Consider the following 23212-nt stretch of genomic DNA (forward strand, 5'->3'; position numbering starts at 1 on the left):
AGCAGGGAGGAGATGAGGTCAAAGATCAAATTGGACATGATCTTAAACTGTACAAATTATATCCTATTATATAAATTGCAGTTATCCCCACAGGTCCAAGTATAGAGCTGGCAGCTGTTGGTTCCAATTATTGTCCAGAACTCCTCCAAGAATTCAGCAGCTGCAGCTCTAAATTTAGACTAGTGGGAAGAGATGTAATTTGAATAATAGACTATAGTGTGGATAGTTAGTTAGCTGTGTGTCTCACTGGTTTCCACTTTCACCTTTCCATCAGAGATTTCTGTCTCAGAGACCCACTCCAGGGGCTTGAATGCAAAACCCCAGAAGATAACCAGTGTAGGAGTGCTGCACTGTCACCAGTGTCATCTGTCTGCCATGGAGTCATAGACTCGTAGAGAGTCTTAGAGTCATACAGCACAGAAACAGGCCCTTTGGCCCAACTTGTCCATTCCATCCAAGATTCCCATCTGAGCTAGTCCCATTTGCCAGTGTTTGGCCCATATCCCTCTAAACCTTTCCTGTGCATGTACTTGTCCAAGTGTCTTTTAAATGTTGTTAATGTACCTGCCTCAACCACTTCCTCTGGCAGCTCATTCCATATACTGAACAACCTCTGGGTGAAAAACTTGCCCCTTGGGTTCCTATTAAGTCTCTCCCCTCTCACCTTAAACCTATGCCCTCTAGTTCTTGGTTCCCCAACCCTAGTAAAAAGACAATGCGCATTCACCCCATTTTTTGCCCCTCATGATTTTATACACCTCTATAAGATCACTCTTCATTTTCCTACACTCCAATGAAAAAGGTCCCAACCTGCTCAACTTCTCTCCATAACTCAGTCCCTCGAATCCCAGCAACATCCTCGTAGATCTCCTCTGCACTCTTTCCAGCTTAATGGCATCTTTCCTATAGCAGGGTGACCAAAACTGAACACAATATTCCAAATGTGGCATCACCAACATCTTGTACAACTGCAACAGAACATCCCAACTTCTATACTCAGTGGCCTGACCGATGAAAGTGATCAATTACCCATCCACTCTAAAGAATTTTGGCACAAAGCAGTTTTCCAAGTGAAGCCTTTGTTTTGTAGATACTTTAGCAGCCCAGAGATTATGTCCATTTATGATGGGCATTTCGTCAAGGAAGCTCCCAAACCCCCACCATGGTTCCAGTAGAATTACCAGGGTCTCTGTTGCAGCTTGCCAGGGTGGGTACGATAGTTCCTAGGAGATCCCCTGTGCAAGGAAACTGATAGGCTGTTGTATCAAGATCACCGACCTGATCTGAAGACCCGGGTGCAGTGCATCCACACACATCTGCGTGACCCACGGGTGTGCAGGACCACATCCCAGGAGTTTATGGGCAAGTCCCTGGATCCCTGATTATTGTCCAAAATCTTTGGAGGCTGTGTGTCATATGCAGAATCTCCAGCGTGTCCATCCCACATGCAAATGTAAATCCAGTCAAATTAAATGGGACTGGCTTAGATGGGCATCTTGGTCGGCATAGGTGAGTTGGGCCGAAGGGCTTGTTTCCGTGCTGTATGACACTATGACTCTATACTGTGGAACCAGTTTTATATTTAAATGCAGTGCATCCCATTCATTAAGGACTGATGACCAACACTACTCACAGATGACTCAGAACTGGCATGATTTGCCATTAAGTAACATTATTTTCCAACTTCCATGTTCCATCTAGAATTTGCAGCCACTGTCTTTTCATTCCCAGCTTAGACAATGGGTGTCATACCTTGAGCCAGTGTAGGTGCAATACGTAATGAATTCCATGTAAAAGTCACAAAGCTTCCTGCAGTGATACACAGTACACATTGGAAATGGTAGCAGTTTCTAGACAATAACACTGCATCACTTTGTGTCAACTCAATTCATCAGTCAAGTTTAAAGACTCTATTTCACAAATTATATTATTTTAGTTTAATATCTGTCAGCAGTAATAAAACTCTGATTCAAAATTGATTAATAATATAAAAGGTGACAGAAAGTACAGAGAAATTCCCAAGTAAATTAAATTAATTAATTCAGTGTAACACCGAGTGATGTTGACGTGTTTCGTTCAGTTGAGAAACTGAAAGCATTAATGAACCAGCCAGAGTGGAGATGAGTGGCTAACTCCCCTTTCAGTCAAGGTTGGCCATGCCATCTTTTCACAGCTACCATTGGGCAGGAGGTACAGAAGCCTAAAGTCCCACACCACCAGGTTCAAGAACAGCTACTTCCCTTCAACCATTCGGTTCTTGAACCAACCTGAACAGCCCAAATTACTGCCTCAGTATAGCAACACCATAAACACTCTGACCACTTTGCACAATGGGCTTTGTTTTTTTTGTTCTAATTATGTTCTTTCTTGTATAATTTTGTATAATTTATGTTTGTTTTTCCTGTGAATGTTGCCTATCTGATGCTATGTGCCTGTGATGCTGCTGCAAGTAAGTTTTTCATTGCACCTATGCACACATGTACTTGTGCACATAACAATAAACTCGACTTTTGACTTTTTTGGCTTTATTTTGGTGACCACACTACTGTAAGCAACTAAGACTGACGTGTGTGTGTGTGTGTGTGTGTGTGTGTGTGTGTGTGTGTGTGTGTGGTGTATGTGGCATATGCATGTGAGTATATGTGTGTGTGCATGCACATGTGTGTGTGCTGTATACATATGTGTGTGTTTGTACATGCATGTACATGTGTGAATGCACGTGTGTGCACATGTGTGCATGTATGTGCATGTTTGTGTATGTGGTGCTTGCATGTATGTCTGTACATGTGTGCATGTGTTTTGCACATGTATGTGCATGTGTATGCACATGTGTGCATGTGGTGCATGCATGTGTGTGCACATGCATGTTTGCACATGTGCGCACATGTGCATGCATGTGCATCTGTGTATGCATGTATGTATATGGTTTATGAATGTGTGTGTACTATGTGCATGTACGTGCATTTGTGTGTGCATGTGTATGTGTCCATGCCCATGTGGTTGTTTGTGTATACAAAGTCTATACAGCAGAGTGTGGTCTCCAGACATCTTGGACCACCTTGCCTGTTGGACCAAAGCTTCGCTCCATCAAGCCTGTACAGCAGCTGATGGGCAATGGCCACCCCATGTTAAAAGAGCTCACATGCAGGCACCTTTCACTCAGAACCAAAGTGGTTGAAACGAAGAGGACCAAGGGAATGGTGAGGTGTTAGACTGTCTGCTCCTTAAACTTGGGAAATGCCAGTAACCTCCTCGAGAAGGGGGTTGCAGCCTGCGTCAATCGAGACTTCATCATCGCTCATTGCATGCTGCAGAGTCCAGCAAAGCAAAGACCGCAGCCAGTGTCAGATCACATCAGATTAGTTTCAGATCAGATCAATGTATTACCATATACACCAGAGAGCAATGAATTCCTTCTCGTGTGAAACTCACAGAGTAAACAGTAGCATGTTAATAATAAATACAACAATAAATACAGCAGCGAGTGCAAAACAACAGAATGGTGCATAGATGGTAGTGCAATCTGAAGTAGTGCAAAAGGAAGTGCTAAAGTGACAATAATGGATCAACCAAGAGAGGTAGAGACTGAGAATGTGGCAGCACCAGGAGTAAATAATTCAACCATAATAATAGGAAGAGGAGCAGGGAGACTCGGAGCCCGAGGGCCCTGAGATGGAGGAAGAGGAGCAGGAGGCAGAGGAAGGCCACCAGGCGATGTCCCTGCTCAGCACCCACTGCCTCATCTCCCAGCTGAGCAGAGGAGGAAAGGATTCTCGGCACGGCCCTCAAGGGACTCCCTGATAGAGAGAGAGAGCTTCCTGATAAAAAGCATCTCTGCAAAACCATAGTCCCTGAAACAAACCACGCTGCAACCTGCCAGGTAACCTGTTCTGATTGTAACTCATGGATGAATGAAACCCTGTTCCAGTTATCTCAATGGCTTGTTACAACATTTCAGTATTTTTTGATGCGTGGCTCTTCACAAGGAACTCAGACCTCTGCGTAAAATACACTTCTGTGTGAGCATCTCCACTCTACAGGATGCAGAACACTGTGGCAGATTGAGGAGCTGAGGAGCTGAGGAACTGTTCCTTTCAGATCAGTTCACTATTTGGGGATATCTCATTCCTACCAGAGAGGACTCTTGGCAACTCCAGGCAGGCTCTTCTTCCAGTGGGTTTGGTGGGTCTCCGAACCCTACGGACACACAGGATGCTCCTCGTAGACCAGGACTTGCCTGTCCCTTTGAGTGAATGCGAGAGCTGACTCCCCTACAGTCTCCCCCCCTCCTCCATTGCAGACAAAGTCTGTGCGCCTTTAAAAGCTGACACCAGACTTGGTCCTTGCAGAGTGAAGTGTTTGGAGATGTGGGAAATCAGGTAAACTCCCATCAGGAATTATGGAAGTCTGGTTTTAGAGCTGGCGCCCTTCTGACCAATTTTGCAATTTTTTACAGGGCGGTTGGGTCTGTGTGTAAGTACACCAAAAACAAGGGCCCTTTGGATCCTATTAGAACCACTCAGACTCCTAGGATCCCTTTGTGTTGCACTTACTTTTAAATGGGTAATGAAATCCTTTCTACATCACTCCTGTCTCAGTTCCACTGGGGTTTATTCAATTGCTGTGATTTTTTTTCAATTGTTCCACTCTCCTCTGGCTTCCAGCTGACTCACTCAGTTGCCATGGTAGCATTAAGAATTATGGTTCAATTATTTATTTATTGAGCAATGTAATGTTACTACTAGATGGAGCATGCCTTCAATTGTAAGTATTTTTTAATAGGTGAATTGAAATTGATATTCAATCTTATCACTGCTTCACAAAACAAATTGCTCATCGTTGATACTCTTTTGATGTTGGGTAAATTTAGCTGCATTATACTGGGTGAGTCCAAGTTCAGTGTATAGAGCAGCAGTACTTGGGTTTGAGCCAAATAGACTCTCAATGAAAGCATCTCCCTCGCAAGTGCATCCGATCCTTGAACATTCTAAATAGCCTACAAATGTGATGACTCCACGATAAAAAATAGAAGAATTGGTAGGAGGAGGATCTTGACCCTTCTCTGCCATTTGGGAAGATGGTGTCTGGTCCTGTGCTCCATTCACTTCCGCACTCGATCCCCAAATCCTTTGGTTCTTTATTGATACAGAATCTACTGACTTGAATATACTCTAAGACTGGCCAGCCCTCTGAGCATTGCACTTAGTTCCAGAGATTGAGAGGGGGAGAGTTGGGGACAGAAAGAGGGACGGAGGGAGAGAGCGAGAAACAGAGGGAGGAGAAGGACAGAGAGAAAGGGGGAGAGGGACAGAGAGCAAGAGGGAAAAACGGATACAGAGGGGGATAGAGAAACAGTGGCACAGAAAGGGAGAGGGAAGGAGGGGGGGGGAAGGGACAAAGAGAAAAAGAGAAGGGGGAACAGAGGGGGGAGAGGGACAAACAGAGGGAAACAGAGGGGGGACAGAGTAAGAGAAAGGGAAATGGGGGGGGGGCGGCAGAGAGAAATAGAGAAAGAGAAGGAGAAAGGGACAGAGGATGCCAATGAAAAAGAAAAGAGAGAGAAAGAGGGAAAATCAAAGAGGTACAGGGAGAGGTAGAGGGAGAACCCTCAGTCCACAATAGTGGATCCCAACTTTGAGGCTCAGCTCGTTCTCCAGTTGGAGGAAACAGTCGCTCACTATCTACCATCAGTCCCTCCTAGAAAGTTGAATATCCTATTGAGATTTTCTAAACTCCAGTTCAGTCCTAACCTCTCCACATTGGGCAAGCCCCTCACCTCCAGGATCAGTCCAGCAAAACCACACTGCACTGTAAGGTAGGCAGACCCTCTCCCTGGTACGGAGACTAAAGCTGCACACAGTACTCCAATGTGGTCTACCCTGTACAACTGCAGCAGGACTTTGTTTCTTTGGACACTGACCTGCTTGCAATAAAGGCCAAATACTTTTGTTGCAAATCATCTATGAACCAGACTTATGCTTATCAAAGAGCACAAGGATTTGTTACAGTGCAGAAAAAGGCTATTCAGCCCATTGAGTTGATGACGGCCTTCACTTCAGTCTCATCAGCTTCATTCCCCACTCCATCCTGAAGCCCTGCAGGTTATTTTTCCTCAATTGCCTTTCTGTTTCTCTTTTGAAAGTCCTGATTGTTGCTCCTTCTCTCCTCCACACAGGCAATGAATTGCAGCTCATAACCACTCAGTGTAAAAAAAATTCTATCACACCTCCTCCGTATGTTATGCTCATTGTTTGAATTTGTGTCCCCTTGTTCTTGAGCCATTCACTAATGGAAACAAAACAATTTACATCTCTCTACCTAATCTGGAACTTTCAAGGTCATGCCTGCCTCTATCAAATCTCCTCCAAGGAGAATGGCACCAGCTTCTTCTGTCAAGTCTCACAGCTTGAAGCCCCTCATTCCCTGCACCTGGTGTACCCTTTCTAGGACTTTCCTACTTCATTCTGACCAGAATTAACGTTATTACCAGATGACAACTTAGTTCTTAATACAGATTCAACAGAAGTATCCTGCTTTAGTTACAATGCGGCGGCTGTTGTCACTGTCCAGAGGTGTGAATTGTGAGAGATTAATGTTTGCAATCTTACCGTTTGCAGATATTTCGAAGGGCGGACAAGAATGGTGAGTTGACAAAATGTCCTATTTTAGTAGTTTTTGTCTGCATCTTTTAAATATTTTACAGGGATAATTGACAGTGGAAACATGGGAACTGTAGACTAATCTCAGTTTACTAACAGTGTACCACACACGGCATAATAACGGCATACCACACACTGCACACCAACAGTGTACCACACATGGCACACCAACAGTGTACCACACACTGGCACACTAACAGTGTACCACACTCAGCACACTAACGGTGTACCACACACTGCACACCAACAGCGTACCACACACTGCACACTAACGGTGTACCACACACTGCACACCAACAGCGTACCACACACTGCACACTAACGGTGTACCACACACTGCACACCAACAGCGTACCACACACTGCACACTAACGGTGTACCACACACTGCACGCTAACAGTGTACCACACACTGCACCCTAGCACATGTGCATTACTGGCACACGTGTGCATTAATGGCCAGGTCTTGTGTGAATGTATTAGACTGTGCTAAGATCCACCAAATGCTGCGAAACCTTGTGGATAATTTTACAGCCCGCCTTGCCTGCCTCTTACAGATGATGGAAAATTATCCTTCGATGAGTTTAAGGCCTACTTTGCCGATGGCGTCCTGAGCACTGATGAATTACGGGAGCTGTTTCACAAGATCGATAAACACCATACTGAGTGAGTACCACCCTTCACTTCTTCCCACAGACCAAGGGATAGGATTGGTGTTGTGTTGTTTTCTGTCAATACGACCCAGGTAGTTCACAGGGAGGACAGGGGAAGGGGTTGTTGTTCCTGGTTGACACAACACCTGATTACCACCAAGTCTAACTCCCACATGCCTCCTGTAAGCAGCACATATGCCACAATTGATTTTATTTTCATAAAAAATGACCAAAAGTGGCAATAATTTAATTTCTGCTTTGAATTCAACAATTTCAGATAACCAGCCTTTCTAGTTTGTATCAGTTCTGATGGAAGGTCATCAGCTCCTGACATGAGCTCTGTTTGTCTTTCTACACTGATACTCCTTGACCTGCTGAGTATGTCCAGCATTCTCTTTTATTTCAGGTTTCCAGCATCCGCAGTATTGTATATCTCACAGTACTGTTTTCCCTTCTCTCTCCTCAAGTCTCATTCACTTCCCTCTGCACCTCATTCAGACAGATCAGCTGTGATTAACAGCCCTCTCCCAGCCGGCACCACCATCACTTGTGTCATTCAGCCTCTCTTGGTCTCCATCCTATCATAGACCTTCCCTTTGTCCTCTCCACCTCTCCCCTTCTCTGCAACATCATGCTTGATGTCCAACTCTTCCTGGAACATTAACTCTCTCCACGAATGCTGCCTGACTTGCTGAGGACTTCCAGAAATTTCTGTTCATATCTCAGGTTTGCGGCAGCTGCAGGATTTCTTTGCTTCCTGACCAATGATTTTGTCCATGACTATGGCTGTAAGATGTGGACCGTTGCGAGCTCCTGCCTCACTAACACTGCCGTATATAAAATCTGGTGCCTGATTCCAAACCAAGAGGACTTAACCTCAATACAGCATAACTCCGATAACCTGCTGACTGACTAATGGAAAATCCCTGTGGTTTGGCATCTGGCGACTAGGTGATGTTAGCCGCACTCCCTTTCATAAGATATAGGAGCAGAATTAGGCCATTCAACCCATCGTCTGCTTCACCATTCAGTCATGGCTGATTTTATTTCAACCCCTTTCTCCTGCCTTCTCCTCATAACTGCTAACCCCTTTATCAATCAAGAACCTATCAATCTCTGCCTTAACTATACCCAATGACTTGGCCTCTACAGCCCCCCATGTCAATGAATTCCACAGATTCCCCACCCTTTGGCTGAAGAAATTCCTCCTCATCTCCCTTTATTCTGAGGCTGTGCCTTCGGATCTTGGACACTCCTACTAATGGAAGCATCTTCTCCACGTCCACTCTATCCAGGCCTTTCAGTATTTGATAGGTTTCAATGAGATTCCCCCCCACTCATCCTTCTGATCTCCAGTGAGTACAGGCCCAGAGCCTTCAAACGCTCCTTGTATGTTAAGCCTTTCATTCCCACGATCGTTCTTGTGAACCTTCTATGGACCCTCTCCAACGCCAGCACATCCTTCCTTAGATATGGAGTCCAAAATTGCTCACAGTATTCCAGATGCGGTCTGACCAACACCTTATAAAGCCTCAGCAGTACATCCTTGATTTTTATCTTCTAGTCCTCTCGGAATGAACGCTAACATTACAGTTACCTTCCTTACTACCGACTCAACCTGCAAATTAACTTTGAGGGAATCCAGAACTAGGATTCCGAAGTCCCTTTGCACCTCTGATTTTCGAATTCTCTCCTCATTTAGAAAATAGTCTACACCTTTATCCTTCCTACCAAAGTGCATAACCCCACAATTCCCTACACTGTATTCCATCTGCCACGTCTTTGCCCACTCTCCAACCTGTCCAAGTCCTTCTGCAGACTCCCTGCCTCTGCAACACTACCTGTCCATCCACCTTTCCACGGACTGGGCCCTGGATCCTTTGTTCCCTTTTAATGCACTGAAGCCTCGGTTCCTGGGCTTCTTTCAACTCTTTGAGACCCTGGTTCCCTTTCAAGTTCCTTTTAAGGGCTTTACTGGAAAATGTATTATAATACAGGCCATTCTTGAGTGATGAACAGGTTCTGTTTTTACAGTCATCCATAAGTTGATTTTTGTCCATAAGTTGGAAAATCCACAAAAATCACTCAATGTGACATCTCGACAAGATATTGGTGAAGTCACATTTGGAATATTGTGTTCCGTTTTGGTCACTCTGCTATAGGAAAGATGCCATTAAGCTGGAAAGAGTGCAGAGGAGATCTTCGAGGATATTGCCACGACTCAAGGGAGTGAGTTATGGAGAGAGGTTGAGCAGGTTGGGACTTTTTTCATTGGAGTGTAGAAGAATGAGGGGTGATCTTATAGAGGTGTATAAAATCATGAGGGGCAAAAAATGGGGTGAATGCGTGCTTGTCTTTTTCCAGGGTTGGCGAATCAAGAACTAGAGGGTATAGGTCTAAGGTGAGAGGGGAGAGATTTAATAGGAACCTGAGGGGCAACTTTTTCACCCGGGGGTGGTCAGTATATGGAATGAGCTGCCAGAGGAAGTGGTTGAGGCAGGTACATTAACAACATTTAAAAGGTACTTGGACAGGTACATTGATAGGAAAGGTTTAGAGGGATAAGGGCCAAATGTGGGCAAATGAGCCTAGCTTAGATGGGCATCTTGGTCGGTATGGACAAGTTGGGCCGAAGGGCCTGTTTCCGTGCTGTATCAGTCTATGACTCTATACCTCCACAGTATTGTAATGACTGGCACCAAAAGCACATAATACAGATAAGAAAAAGCAATTACTAAAAGTGGGGAGAGAGGGGAAACTAGTTCTGCCATTGGTAGAAACAAGCTCAAGTACATATGTCAGACTTTTGAATTTAATAATATTATGGAAGCTCATTCATATGTAGGGGAGTCCACAAATCAGGTGTTCATAACCCAGGGATGGCAATGTACTTTCTAATATCTAAAAGAAGTGAATTAAAGGTGCATTGGGGGATTAATTTGAATGATATTCAATCACCCAAAACATCCGCCAGTCCAATACCACCACAGCCCTGACAGCCCAGTCATAGTTTTACTGCATTAATGTGAGGATTTTCATAAGGTGATGCCATGAAGCAAAGGGTGGTGGCAGTCTGCAGTTGTCCTCCCCTCCGACAAACACGTCTAGTGCTAGTGGGTTGTTTAGAAGTGTGAAAACTGTTTCCCAAAGGTTTTTGTTAGGAAAAGCTATTAATGGTTAGAGAGCAGATGCAAGTTGTACAGGTTCAGGAAGATGGCCAACAATGCCCCTGTTCTGTAAATGAATAAAAGTAAAAGCTGGTGTTAAGATAGAGACGGTCTAACTAAACCCTGCGTCTAGCTTAAAGGGCGGAGTACCCTATAGGTTGTTCCCAGGTTCCGTTCCGGTGAACTGTTTGTGAGATCCCTGCAGAAGCTGGCAAGTCCATTCCACTAGTCTCCCAAACACTCGCTTATGTCTTATGAGGATGGGTTGAGTGAGCGAGGGCTTTTCTCTTTGGGGAGAAGGAGGATGAGAGGGGACTTGATAGTGGTGCACAAGATGATAAGAGGCATAGATCGAATGGACAGTCAGAGACTTTTTCCCAGGGCGACAATGGCTAACACGAGGGGGCATAATTTTAAGGTGATTGGAGGAAGGTATAAGGGGGATGTTAGGGGTAAGTTTTTTACACAGAGAGTGGTGGGTGTGTGGAACGCACTGCCTACAGAGGTTGTAGGGGCAGATACATTAGGGACATTTAAGAGACTCTTAAATAGACACATGAATGATAGAAAAATGGGGGGTTATGTGGGAAGGAAGGGTTAGATAGATCTTAGAACAGGATAAAATGTCAGCACAACATCGTGGACCGAGGGGCCTGTACTGTTCTATATTTGCAGGCTGTACACATGTCGGGTGTCCGTAACCTGGAAAGGACCTGTACCCTTTTGCCTGGGAATTCTGTTCCATTCCATAGAGGGAATGGTCTGAGGGATCACGTTTATAGGATCTCATCCGGAGGGTCACGTCTGGATTATGTCTCAGTAACACTCCCATTTTGTTTTCAGTTAACTTCAGTAAAATTCAGTAACATGTACAAAGGGTTGATAGAACAGCACAGTGGCACAGCTGGTTGAGCCGCTGCCTCACAGCACCGGAGTCCCAGGTTCAATCCCGACCTCTGGTGCTTCCTGTGCAGAGAGCGCGCACGTTCTCCCTGTGACCCTGTGGGTTTCCTCCGGGTGCTCCAGTTTCCTCCTGCATCCCAAACACATGTAGATTGGTAGGATAATTGGTCACTGAGAATTGCCCCTAGTGTGTAGGTGAGTGGTAGAATCGAGGGGGAGTTGATGAGCATGTGGGGAGAATAAAAAAATAGGATTAATGTGGGACTAGCGTTAATGGACCTGCTGGGCCGAAGGGCCTATCCCTGTGCTATAATTCTCCATGACTCCAGAAGTCACCATCATCCATAACTCAAGCTGAGCTTATTAAGATTAAATTGTTACATTGCAGCTTTAAATATTTACATTTACAGTTAACATTTTTAATAATAATAGCTGTTGCTTGTGTCATTCTAATTTAATTTTTCTTAATCCTTACAACAGTAACTTGGACACGGAAGAATTGTGTGGTAAGTCACAAGTATTATTTTCCCTTTCCTGTTCTGCCAGTTCCTTCTGATGTTTTATTTCACTTAATGATTTGCATTTGGATCGATCCTCAGGGAGTAATGACAGCAATAACTCGTGTACTTAGGCTCTTTAACAACCCCCAGACCTGCTGCCGTTTCCTCTGAAGAGACGCATCTTCCACGCACTCAGTCAATCTGTCAAATCTGATCTTTCAACCTTAAGAAAGAGGTAGCTCCTGGCCATTTTCCTGGAACGTGTTGAACAAGGTTGTGCGTCAATAGTTTGGGGCCTGCTGATGATGTGAAGGGCGAACAGCATCAAAGAATGCAAGTCATTTACTTACTGTTCCATTCTCCTCGTCGCTCACGTGTAGAGCAAACAGAATCTGAGGAGTTTACAGCCAGGAAGAGGCCGTTTGGCCCATTGTGTCTACACTGGTCAAAAACGGGCAATAGATTAATCCCACTTCCCTGCTCTCGATCGGTAATTGTTCTTCAAGTGCTCACCCTGGTTCAGTTTAAGTGTGGGGGGGGGGTTTCTCCCTCCACTAAGTCAAGTCGAGTTTATTGTATATGCACAAGATTGTGCAGGTTGGTCAGGAACCTGATGGTTGCAGGGAAGTAGGTGTTCCTGAACCTGGTGGTGTGGGACTTCAGGCTTCTGTAGCTCCTGCCTGTCAGTGGCAGCGAGGAGAGGGCATGACCCTGATGGTGGGGATCCTGGATGACAGATGCCATCTTCTTGAGGCAGCACCTCCTGTAGATGCTGTCGATGGTGGGTAGGTCTGTGCCCGTGATGGACTGGGCTGTGTCCACAACTTTCACCCTTTCAGACAGAGAACTTCAGACCCCAATCACCCATTGAGCAGAAGTATTTTTTTCTCAACTCTCCTCGCATCCTGCTAAGTCATGAACTTAAACCCATGTCCCTTAGTTACTGACTTCCTTCAAAGGGAAATTCATCCTTTGATCTGTTTCTCTGTTTGTCCTGTTCACATTTATTCACATCATTTAAATTTACTTTCACATAATTTTAATTTAAAAGCAAAGAGCATGGTATAACCCTTCAACGTAACGTTTTACAGCGCCAGTGACCCGGGTTTAAATCCGGCCACTGTCTGTAAGGAGCTTGTACGTTCTCCCCGTGTCTGCGTGGGTTTCCTCTGGGTGCTCCGGTTTCTTCCCACATTCCAAAGACGTACAGGTTAGGAAGTTGTGGGCAGGCTACGTTGGCGCCGGAAGCGTGGCAGCACTTATGGGCTGCCCCCAGAACACTCTACACAAAAAAGATGCATTTCACTGTATGTTTCAATGTACATGTGACTAATAAAGATATCTTATCAGTAACTAAGATTCTTGTCAGCATTTACACTTTGCTTTTAGCCACTGGGACATTTTTTCTTCCAATTTGCTACTTTTCCTTGGATCCTTTGGGTTTTTACTTCCTTGATCAATCTGACACGTGGGACTTTGTGACCATGAAAACAACACAAAGAAGATAATGTGGAGAAACCAATGCATTAATGTAACCACCTTTTGTATTTACATTTACATAACCTTTCACACCCGAAGAGGATCTAAAGCACTTTAGAACCGATGAAGTGACCCAGTGAAATAACACTGCTGGGTTAGTAGGATTTAACTTTCAGAGTGCTTAAGGGGAGGGAGTGTTACCACCCCAGCATCCCCTACAACCTGGTCCTTTAAACTTTATTTATACAGCACGGTAACAGGCCCTTCTGGCCCAACGAGCCCGCGCCGCCCAATTACACCTGTGTTAACCTACCTACCCGTACGTCTTTGGAATGTGGGAGGAAACCAGAGCACCCGGAGGAAACCCACACAGACATGGGGAGAACGTACAAACTCCTTACAGACAGCGGCGGGAATCGAACCCTGATCGCTGGCGCTGTAATAGCGTTACGCTAACCTCTATGCTACCGTGCCGCCCTGTGTGTTGTGTTTGTCACAGAACCAGCTGCAGATTCAGGCACCCCAAATGCCCCTCTTTTTGCTTCATTCAAACAGTACCTGTCTGTTAATAAGCATTGTGTAGGGTTGTGAAGCTTGCGGTCATCTTAGCGATTGCTGGAACTTTACACTCAGTCCCGGACACTGGGACCATGCATCTCATCCATGCACACAGTGAAGAAAGAATAATCCTCAGCAATAAACCCCCTATGGGGCACAGTGTCCTCAGGATTGCAGCAAAATGTGGTTGTATTTCTGTTGGCTGCAATCCCAATGATCAGTTCCCTCGTAGACGGAAGCAATATTCACTCAGTAGTTGAGATTTAGTATTATGTGGATGAAGATCAGGATTAAAGCCATTTTGAAACGTCATTGCTTATTAAAGTGAATTAAGTGCTGGTAGGCAGAGTAAAATGTATTTTTCATATTGCCTGTTAATGTTGAACTGAAAAGATCTATTTTAGCACATGGTTAAACAGAGAACTTTATGTAAGTATATAAAATCTTTGTCCACTGATTTAGTCCTAAAGTATTGACTGAAGTGTTAATCAAGGGGCAGTAATAACACTCCAGCAACTTGCTCCCAATACGGGCATTAGCCTTGCTTGTGAGTAGAGACGGTTTGTCCACACTGTGCATCAAACCAACCCCAAATATTCCCGAATCCTCCTATTTCCTTGCAACATAGGAGGAGGCCATTTGGCCCATCAAGTCTACTCAACCTCTCAGAGCATTCCCACTGGTCTCATTCCCCCCCCAGTCATTTCCCTGCAACCTCTCTCACATGCCCCTCAGCTCCCCTCTGAATCTCCTGCTACAACCTATACCAGGCATAATTTGCAGTGGCCAATTAACATAGAACAGTACAGGCCGTTCGGCCCACAATGTTGTGCTGACATTTTATCCTGCTCTAAGATCTATCGAACCCTTCCCTCCCACGTAGCCCCCTATTTTTCTATCATTCATGTGTCATTATTATTAATGTGCCAGTGAGTCTTTGGGACATGGGAGGAATCCAGCACACCCGGAGGAAATGCACATGGTTATAGGGAGAATGTACAGATTTCGCACAGGGAGTACCTGAGGTCAGGATTGAACCTGGAACCCCTGAAGCTACAAGGCAGCAGTGTTAACCTCTGTGCCACTGCGCTGCCCAATCCCTACATACACGTCAGAGACAAAAGGCATCAGTAGTGGAAGCTCTTGGCCAATGGATTATTTACTGATTGTACAGTCATTATCACATTGCTGTTTGTGGGGGCTTGCTGTGCAGAAATTGTGCAACAGGGCCAACATATTCAAGTGCATTTAATTTACTGCAAACCACTTTGGGGCATCCTGCAATCCACACTCTCGTATAAAGTGATAAAGATAAATTAGTTGCCCTGAGTACAGGAGAACTGAAAGCTGTAACTTTTGTATTTCCAGAGTATTTTTCTGAGCACATGGGAGAGTATGAAAGCGTCCTATCTGCTTTGGATCAGCTCAATATCTCGATTCTCAAGGCCATGGACAAAACCAAAAAGGTACGTTACAATGTGGCCAGGGTGGATGCAATCAAATCTCAAAGAGGCTATTAATCCTTCATAACATTCCCAATCCTCTCCCATGTTGCAAACACTTCCCATGCTATCATGGTTCACACTGCAATAACGTTTTGCAACTGATATCAAATTAACGGAAACAATTACAGCAGAGAAGGAGGCTATTTGGCCCATCAAGTCCATGCCAGCTCCTTGCAGAGCAGTTCAGTCAATCCCATTCCATTGCTCTTCCCCGCAGTTTTGCAAATCATTCTCTCAAGCATCAGAAACAAGCCATAGAGGTCACAGCATCAGAAACAAGCCATTCAGCCTTTGCCTAGCCCCTCCCCCTCTCCCCCCACCGACTCTCCCCCCTCCTCCCCCTCTCCCTCTCTCCCTCTCCCCTGTATCTTGATACCTTCCCACTTAATGTGTCTGTGCTCTTCACCTCAATTGTTCATCCTGCAAGCAAGTTTCACATTGCAGCCACCCTCTGGATAAAGAAGCTTCTCTTAAATTGATAACTCCTGAAGGGAAGAAATTCATCCCCAGTTGTACGTTGCTAAATGTGCAAAGTGATGGCGTATCCATGCTGAATTCAGCTTCTGAAATTCAGTACAATGATGGATACGATAGCAATATATATTGCGTGTTACATAAGCAGGGCTTAAACCTTTCACTTTTACCAACAATAACAAAGCAACATCCCTGAAGACCCATTCAAAAATTCATGTTGTATTTTTGGCACCAATAAATATGTTTTATGTTGCCAACTATGTATTGCACTACAAGAAGCCACCATTTTAAAGCTGGCTGTTGAGACTAGACTGACTGACTAGTTGTATTTGTTTGCAGATGCTTAGTAGAGTACGTTAATCAGTGGTGTAATGTGGTTGTAGGGGGATGGGTGGGAGGGGAATTCCATTAGTAAATTCATGGCCAACTATAGACCCCTTTCTCCTGGATGGTTTTGAGCTTTTCTGTTGTTGGAGCTGAACTCATCCAAGCAAGCACACTCCTGATGGCAGTAAGGCTTTGGGGTGTTAGGAGGTCAGTCACTTGCCTCAGGAAGCCCAGGGTAAGTGGAGACTCCCAGTAACTCTCTGCTGCTGCATTGTTAGTATTCAGGATGGCAATTAATGAGAACCAGCTCAGTGCAGTCTGACTGTGGCTTTGCATCACTGGATCACTGAGTCATGATCTGTTAAGTTTCTTGCTGCTGTGGAAATCTACAATGCTTGCAGTAGCAGAAAATATTCGGCTGCAAAAATAGCAACTTAATGGAAGTGTGTCTCTGTTGTGGTTCTAACTGAAAGGCTGGAAGTAGAGACCCCAGCCTTGAAATTTAATTGCACGCTGCATATTTTTATGACTTAAAGCAGAAAAATTGATCGCGGAATGCAACCGAAAATTTGAAACGCAAGGTGAAATTCATTCGCCGGTCTCTCTGAGTGTGAAGCGGTCACATAAGAGCACAAGCAATAGAAGGTCCATAATCCAGACTGATTTTTATCTCAGTCCTGCTCTAACCCCATATTCTGTTAACAATCTATCAGTCTTGAATATATTCAGTGACTGAGTGTGCAAAACCCTCTCGGAGAGAAAATTCCAAGGATTCGCTACCCTTCGAACACAATCTTCTAATGGAAGTGCTGAAGGTCCCATCCTTTATTTTGAGACTGTGACCCCCCTGGTTCTAGACACCCCAGCCTGGGGAAACATTAGAATGGTTTAGAGGGATATGGGCCAAATGCAGGCAAGTGGGATTAGCGTAGGTAAGCATCTAGGTTTGCTTGGATGAGTTGTGCTGAAGGGTCTGTTGGTATTGGTATTGGTTTATTATTGTCACTTGTACCGAGATACAGTGAAAAACTTGTCTTGCATACCATTCATACAGATCAATTCATTACACAGTGCAGATACATTGAGTTAGTACAGAGTGCATTGAGGTAGTTCAGGTAAAAACAATAACAGAGTACAGAGTAAAGTGTTACAGCTCCTGAGAAGTGCATTGCAGGTAGACAATAAGGTGCAAGGTCATAACAAGGTAGATTTTGAGGTCAAGAGTGCATCTCATCGTATAAGGGACCCGTTCAATAGTCTTATCACAGCGGGATAGAAGCTGTGCTTGAGCCTGGTGGTACGTGCCCTCAGACTCCTGTATCTTCTGCCTGATGGGAGAGGAGAGAAGAGAGAATGACCTGGGTGGGTGGGGTCTTTGATTATGTTGGCTGCTTCACCAAGGCAGCGAGAGGTGTAGACAGAGTCCATGGAGGGGAGGCTGGTTTCCATGATGCCTGTTGTCATGCTCTATAACTCCATGAATCCATGATCAAGATGCCTAAAGCCCCACTGTTACCATTCAGCTTTGGAGTCTGAATGAGGTACTTAAGAGTGTTCACTGTTGGACACACTCAAGTGTGCAGAGAGCTGGACACACTCAAGTGTGCAGAGAGCTGAGACAAAGGATTCCTTTTCCCATATTTTACCGTAGAGCACTAAAATAGTCAATGATTGAGTAAGTGTGAGACCGGACTGAGTCACATAGGGATTGACAAACTGATATTCTTTTGGAAATCATTATCTAAACATTTTTCTGATTCATTATGAGTTAATTTTACACATTTTTCAGGCAGAATTTCACACTGTGTTTGGATTCAGTGGACGACAGCTGAGTGTGTAGGAGATTTGGCCATGGTTCCCCTTACACTTAGGAATAGCTTCTATCGATGACAAAACCAGCATGGAAATTGGATCCACTGTGTCCTTTTTTATGAGCAGATCCCACCCAGAAGCAGTTGAACCCAGATTAGTTCTGGGTGAAATTAGCTCAGGAATTTCTGTGGGCAATTTACCTCAGTGTTCCTGACATTCCTGGAGCATGTATTGACATCACAATTCGCACACCACACCATTCTTCCCTTACCGACATTAATTCGACCTTATTCTGAGACGTGAGTCTTCTGGCTCATATTAATCCCTCAATTCACATTATTAAAGCAGATTAGTTGGTCTTTGTCCCTTCAATATTTATCAAAGCTTTCAGTGTGCAAATAATCTACTGTGCTCCCTGCATTACAACAGAGACTACCAGTAGCCTGGTTGGGTGTCACAGAGCTGCGAAACATACTGATGTTATTTGTCCTTGGACATCAGTGTAAGATGCAACTGCAGTCGCACGTTAAATTCCTTTCATATGCAATTTGCTCGTAAAAAATGGCTGCTAATAGATCTCAGTAACATTTACACAAGAATAAAAAACTGCAGATGCTCGAAATCTAAAATAAAAACTGAGAATGCTGGGGGTACTCATCAGGTTAGGCAGCATCTGTGGAGAGAGAAACAGAGTTAGCATTTCAGCTTGATGGCCTTCCATCAGAACGCTCATTCTCATAAATCATTAGCTCATTGTGAAAGATGAGTGCCTGCGTTTAGTCCATTCTCATCCATTTATCACTCTCTCATGACCAGGAACTAATTAGACTTCATAGGGGCTAGAGACAGATTGAGACTCCCCCTTAGTCAACCTCTCCACTTCAGCACTCGGGAGAGAGAGAGAAAGCAGAAAAATAACAGGACCATTAGGGGGAAGCTCCTCAATGATGCCCCTTGGGTGATTGAATCCAATCCAAGAGACCAGATGCTGGATGTATCTGGAGCAATACAGAAAAAGTGCTGGAGGAACTCAGCAGGTCAGGCAACATCCACGAAGGGAAATAAACAGTCGACGTTTCGGGCCGAGACCCTTCATCAGGACTGGAAAGGAAGAGGGCAGAAGCCGGAATAAGAAGGTTGGGGGAGGAGGAGGAGCACATGCAGGCAGGGGATAGGTGAGTCCAGGTGAGAGAGATCAGAGTTTGTGATTGAACCAGATGATGTGATCTTCAGTCCAGCTCCCTCTTGCAGTCATTGCAGAGTGCCTGTAACCGACACAAGTTATGTGCCCAGCCATCATGTCACACCCTCCTGAATGGCAATTACAAGGGTCTGGGGGTTGGGGTGAAGGTGAGGAGGGGTGATCTGTTGGGAAGTTAAGTCCAGGCTAGGAGTACATTACTAGGTTTTCCAGTCTGCTTTTGCTGCATGTGCTACTTGAAGCAATGGAATATACAAGTGAGCCTTAAAATGTATCAGGTTCTTTATATTTTTGTTTCGTATTTCCTTACAATGTAGAAGGAGGCCATTCAGCCCATTAATGCAAAGCAGTGTTTAACAGGCATTTAGACAGGCATGTGAACAGGCAGGGAATGGAGAGATATAGATCATGTGCATGCAGATGAGATTAATTTGGATTGACACCGTGATTTTGTTACGTACCAGCAACAATAGAAACACAACGAGTCATGTACAAGTGTTAGAAACTATTTTATTACTAACTATTTGTAATAATAAGAAAAGTAAAAACGTTAGATATCAAACATAATCCCCAAAACTAAACTCAAGATGTGTGTGTGGCAAATTCCCAAACCCCAAGTCTAGGAATAGTTCTCAAAGTTCAGTTCAGCAAGTCATCAGGTGAAACGTGAGCAAAGGCTTTTTGTAAAACCACCGTTGACTGTAGAGAAAATGTAGAGAGAAATTACGAAATCCACATGTTCCACGATGGAACCCATACGACACCTCAATCTCAGATGATTTCCATTGCTTTGTTCCAAAGTATCTGCCACCCCGAAGGCATTCGATACAAGGCCGCCCACAGAAATACCTGTTTTCCACTACAGGTTAACGACAATGTGGACTCCACTTGATTTCTCCAAAAATCCATACGTGGATTGTAGTGACAGACACAGCTATTGTTCTTCATCCATTGTTACAGAGACCAGCAGTCAGTCTCTCTCTCTCTCTCTTTCTCTTTCTCTTTGATTCACTGAGCAAAACAGCCAGCATGTTGTATTAGCCTTGCTGTCTTGATAACACCACACACACACTATTACTCTACTGTCCAGGTGCCTGAAAGGAACATTCACCAAATAGCAACCTGGTTTGTAACAGTTAGCACAGACATTGTGGGCTGAAGGGCCTGTTCCTGTGTTCCAGTTCTATGAGTCTATGCTGGCTCACGGAGTAATCCCATTCCCCACCACTTCCCTGTAATCTATTCTCTCTCAAATGCCCATAGAAGACAAATAACCTACCAACCAGCGCGTGTTTGGGATGTGGAAAGGAACTGGAACACCCAGGGAAATCCACACCGTCACAGAACGTGCAAACTCCACACAGACAGCATCGGAGGCCAGGATTGAACCTGGGTCAACCTGTTATAACTGTAACACCTTTATGATGGCTCTATTGTTAGTCATCTAAATTCCATCAAGAAACTGCCGTTTTTATAGAAATTAAAGATGTGCCAGTACTTACGTTTACAGAGTAGCTTGTCTCAGACACTCTTTTCACTCATTAGTTTGAGGCAAGATCCCACTGTATCTACCGATCAATGGAGAGATCAATAAACCTTGAGATTCTGGATTTATTTCCTTTGCATTGTAAGGACCTCCCGCACACTTTAATTGCCCCAGAATTTAAGGAATCCAAGGACTTGGTCAATTGTCGGCTACACGTTTATGCCTCAGGTATCAGTGCTTTCTCAGCCAACACCACCTCCACTTGTGTCATATAACATAGAACAGTACAGCACAGGAACAGGCCCTTCGGCCCACGATGTCTGTGCTGAACATGATGCCAAATTAAACTAATCCCTTCTGCCTGCACACGGTCCATATCCCTCCCTTCCCTGCATATTCACATGCCTATCTAAAGGCCTCTTAAATGTCAGTCAGCCTTAACTCCTTCTCTAACAGTGATTTAATTTATTCACCCGGAGAATATGAATGTTGCAAGCAATGCTGGCCTGTGTTGTCCATCCTGAAACTGAGAAAGCAGTGAAGTGTCATTCACATGGGTGGGTCAGGAGTCACGTATAAGTCAGACCAGAAAAGGGTGGCAGATTTCACATTGGTGAACCAGATTCATTTTCCCGAGGATCCAATAGTAACAGACCCTTCACATTTTGATGTAAATTCTGGAGTTATTTAATAACATGAGTTTAAATTCCATTGCAACTCATGTCCCGGGATCATTGGTTCAGAATTACATCTGCTAGTCCTGTAACTTAACCATGAAACATCGATTGCTTATTAGCAGCCAAGCTGTGACTTGTATTTAGTGTAGTTCTGAGGGAACTCTTTGGATGAGATATTAAACAGGTTCAAAGTCAAAGTCAAGTTTATTGTCATATACACAAGTACATGTGTGCACAGGTGCAATGAAAAAACTTACTTGCAGCAGTATCACAGGCGCATGGCATCAGATAAGCAGAATTCACAAGAAAAACATAAACATAAATTATACATGATTTTTACAAGAAAACATGATTAGAACAAAGAAATGTCAATGTTAGTGCAAAGTGATCAAAGGGGTCATAGTGTTGCTACACTGTAGTGATTAAGGTTTTGCCGTTGGTTCAAGAACCAAATGGTTGAAGGGAAGTAGCTGTTCTTGAACTTGGTGGTGTGGGACTTCAGACTTCTGTACCTCCTGCCCGATGGTAGCTGCGGGACGATGGTATGACCCGGATGGTGGGGATCTTTGATGATGGATGTTGCTTTCTTGAGGCAGCGCCTCCTGTGGATACCACCGATGATGGGTAGGGATGTGCCTGTGATGTATTGGGCAGAGTCCACTACTCTCTGCAGAGCCTTATGTTCCTGTGCATTCCAATTGCCCTACCAGATCATGATGCAACCAGTCAGGATACTTTCAGCAGTACATCTGTAGAAGTTTGTTAGAGTGTTTGATGACAAGCCGAACTTCCTTAACCTCCTAAGAAAGTAAAGGTGCTGGCGCGCATTTACGATCCCCCCCAATGAAGTCTCAGGGAATTGCCCCTGGTGTCCTGGCCAATATTTGCCCCTCAGTCACCAAAACCAAGGGCATTCATTTGTCATTATCCCATTGCCATTTGTAGGTGTGGCTGTGTAGTTACTGTAGCAGGACTCTGGTATCTCAGAGGTTCATAGAAATTTACAGCACAGAAGAAGCCATTTGGCCTGTTCTGTCCATGTTGACCATTAATAGATTTTAGGATAATCCCATTTTACAGACCATAGACTATAGCCCTCTACATTACAGGTGGTCCCACAGTCATCTTTAGATGTGAAGGGGGTTTTTGCCTCCACCCACCCGTTCAGACAGTTGCAGACCCAACATCTGTTGTGATAAAAAATATTTCCACAATTTCGCTCTGCGAAATAACTTAAGGTCCCCAGAAAGGATGTAAGTCATTCCTGTTTAAGTTTATAGCTGTTGTGATATTGAACTTGATGAATCTTGTAACATGTGAGACCCAAATGCTTGCATTTACCTAAGTAACCACAGAAAATGTTTGAAACACTCACCAGGTCTGGCAGTAATTTTGGAGAGAGAAACAAATTTAATTCTCCAGGTTGTTGATCAGTCGAAGTCGAGTTTATTGTCATATGCAGAAGTATGGACAGGCACAGTTGCATAGTGGTTAGCATAATGCTTTACAGCGCCAGCGACCCAGGTTCAAATCCGGCCGCTGTCTGTAAGGAGTTTGTACGTTCTCCCCGTGTCTGTGTGGGTTTCCTCCGGGTGCTCCGGTTTCCTCCCACATTCCAAAAGACGTACAAGTTAGGAAGTTGTGGGCATGCTATGTTGGCACCGGAAGTGTGGCGACATTTGCGGGCTGCCCCCCCAAATCACTACACAAAACGATGTATTTCACTGTGTGTTTCGATGTACATGTGACTAATAAGATGTCTTATCTAAGTACATGTCTACACAGGTACAATGAAAAACTTACTTGCAGCAG

The 23212-nt window shown here is 44.5% G+C and overlaps 1 protein-coding gene across 1 annotated transcript in view; it reads left to right on the forward strand.

Annotated features, from left to right (window-relative positions):
- The window catches only part of LOC127579050 (N-terminal EF-hand calcium-binding protein 1-like), a 129967-nt gene that overhangs the window by 58914 nt on the left and 47841 nt on the right, over positions 1 to 23212 (forward strand). Inside the window, exons 3-6 of the mRNA XM_052031682.1 lie at positions 6618 to 6642; positions 7216 to 7324; positions 11862 to 11887; positions 15287 to 15384. Of these exons, the coding sequence (XP_051887642.1) occupies positions 6618 to 6642; positions 7216 to 7324; positions 11862 to 11887; positions 15287 to 15384 (258 nt within the window). The remainder of the gene's footprint in view (positions 1 to 6617; positions 6643 to 7215; positions 7325 to 11861; positions 11888 to 15286; positions 15385 to 23212) is intronic.

This window comes from Pristis pectinata, chromosome 16 (genome assembly GCF_009764475.1).
Source record: "Pristis pectinata isolate sPriPec2 chromosome 16, sPriPec2.1.pri, whole genome shotgun sequence".
In the NCBI taxonomy this organism is placed as follows: Eukaryota; Metazoa; Chordata; class Chondrichthyes; order Rhinopristiformes; family Pristidae; genus Pristis; species Pristis pectinata.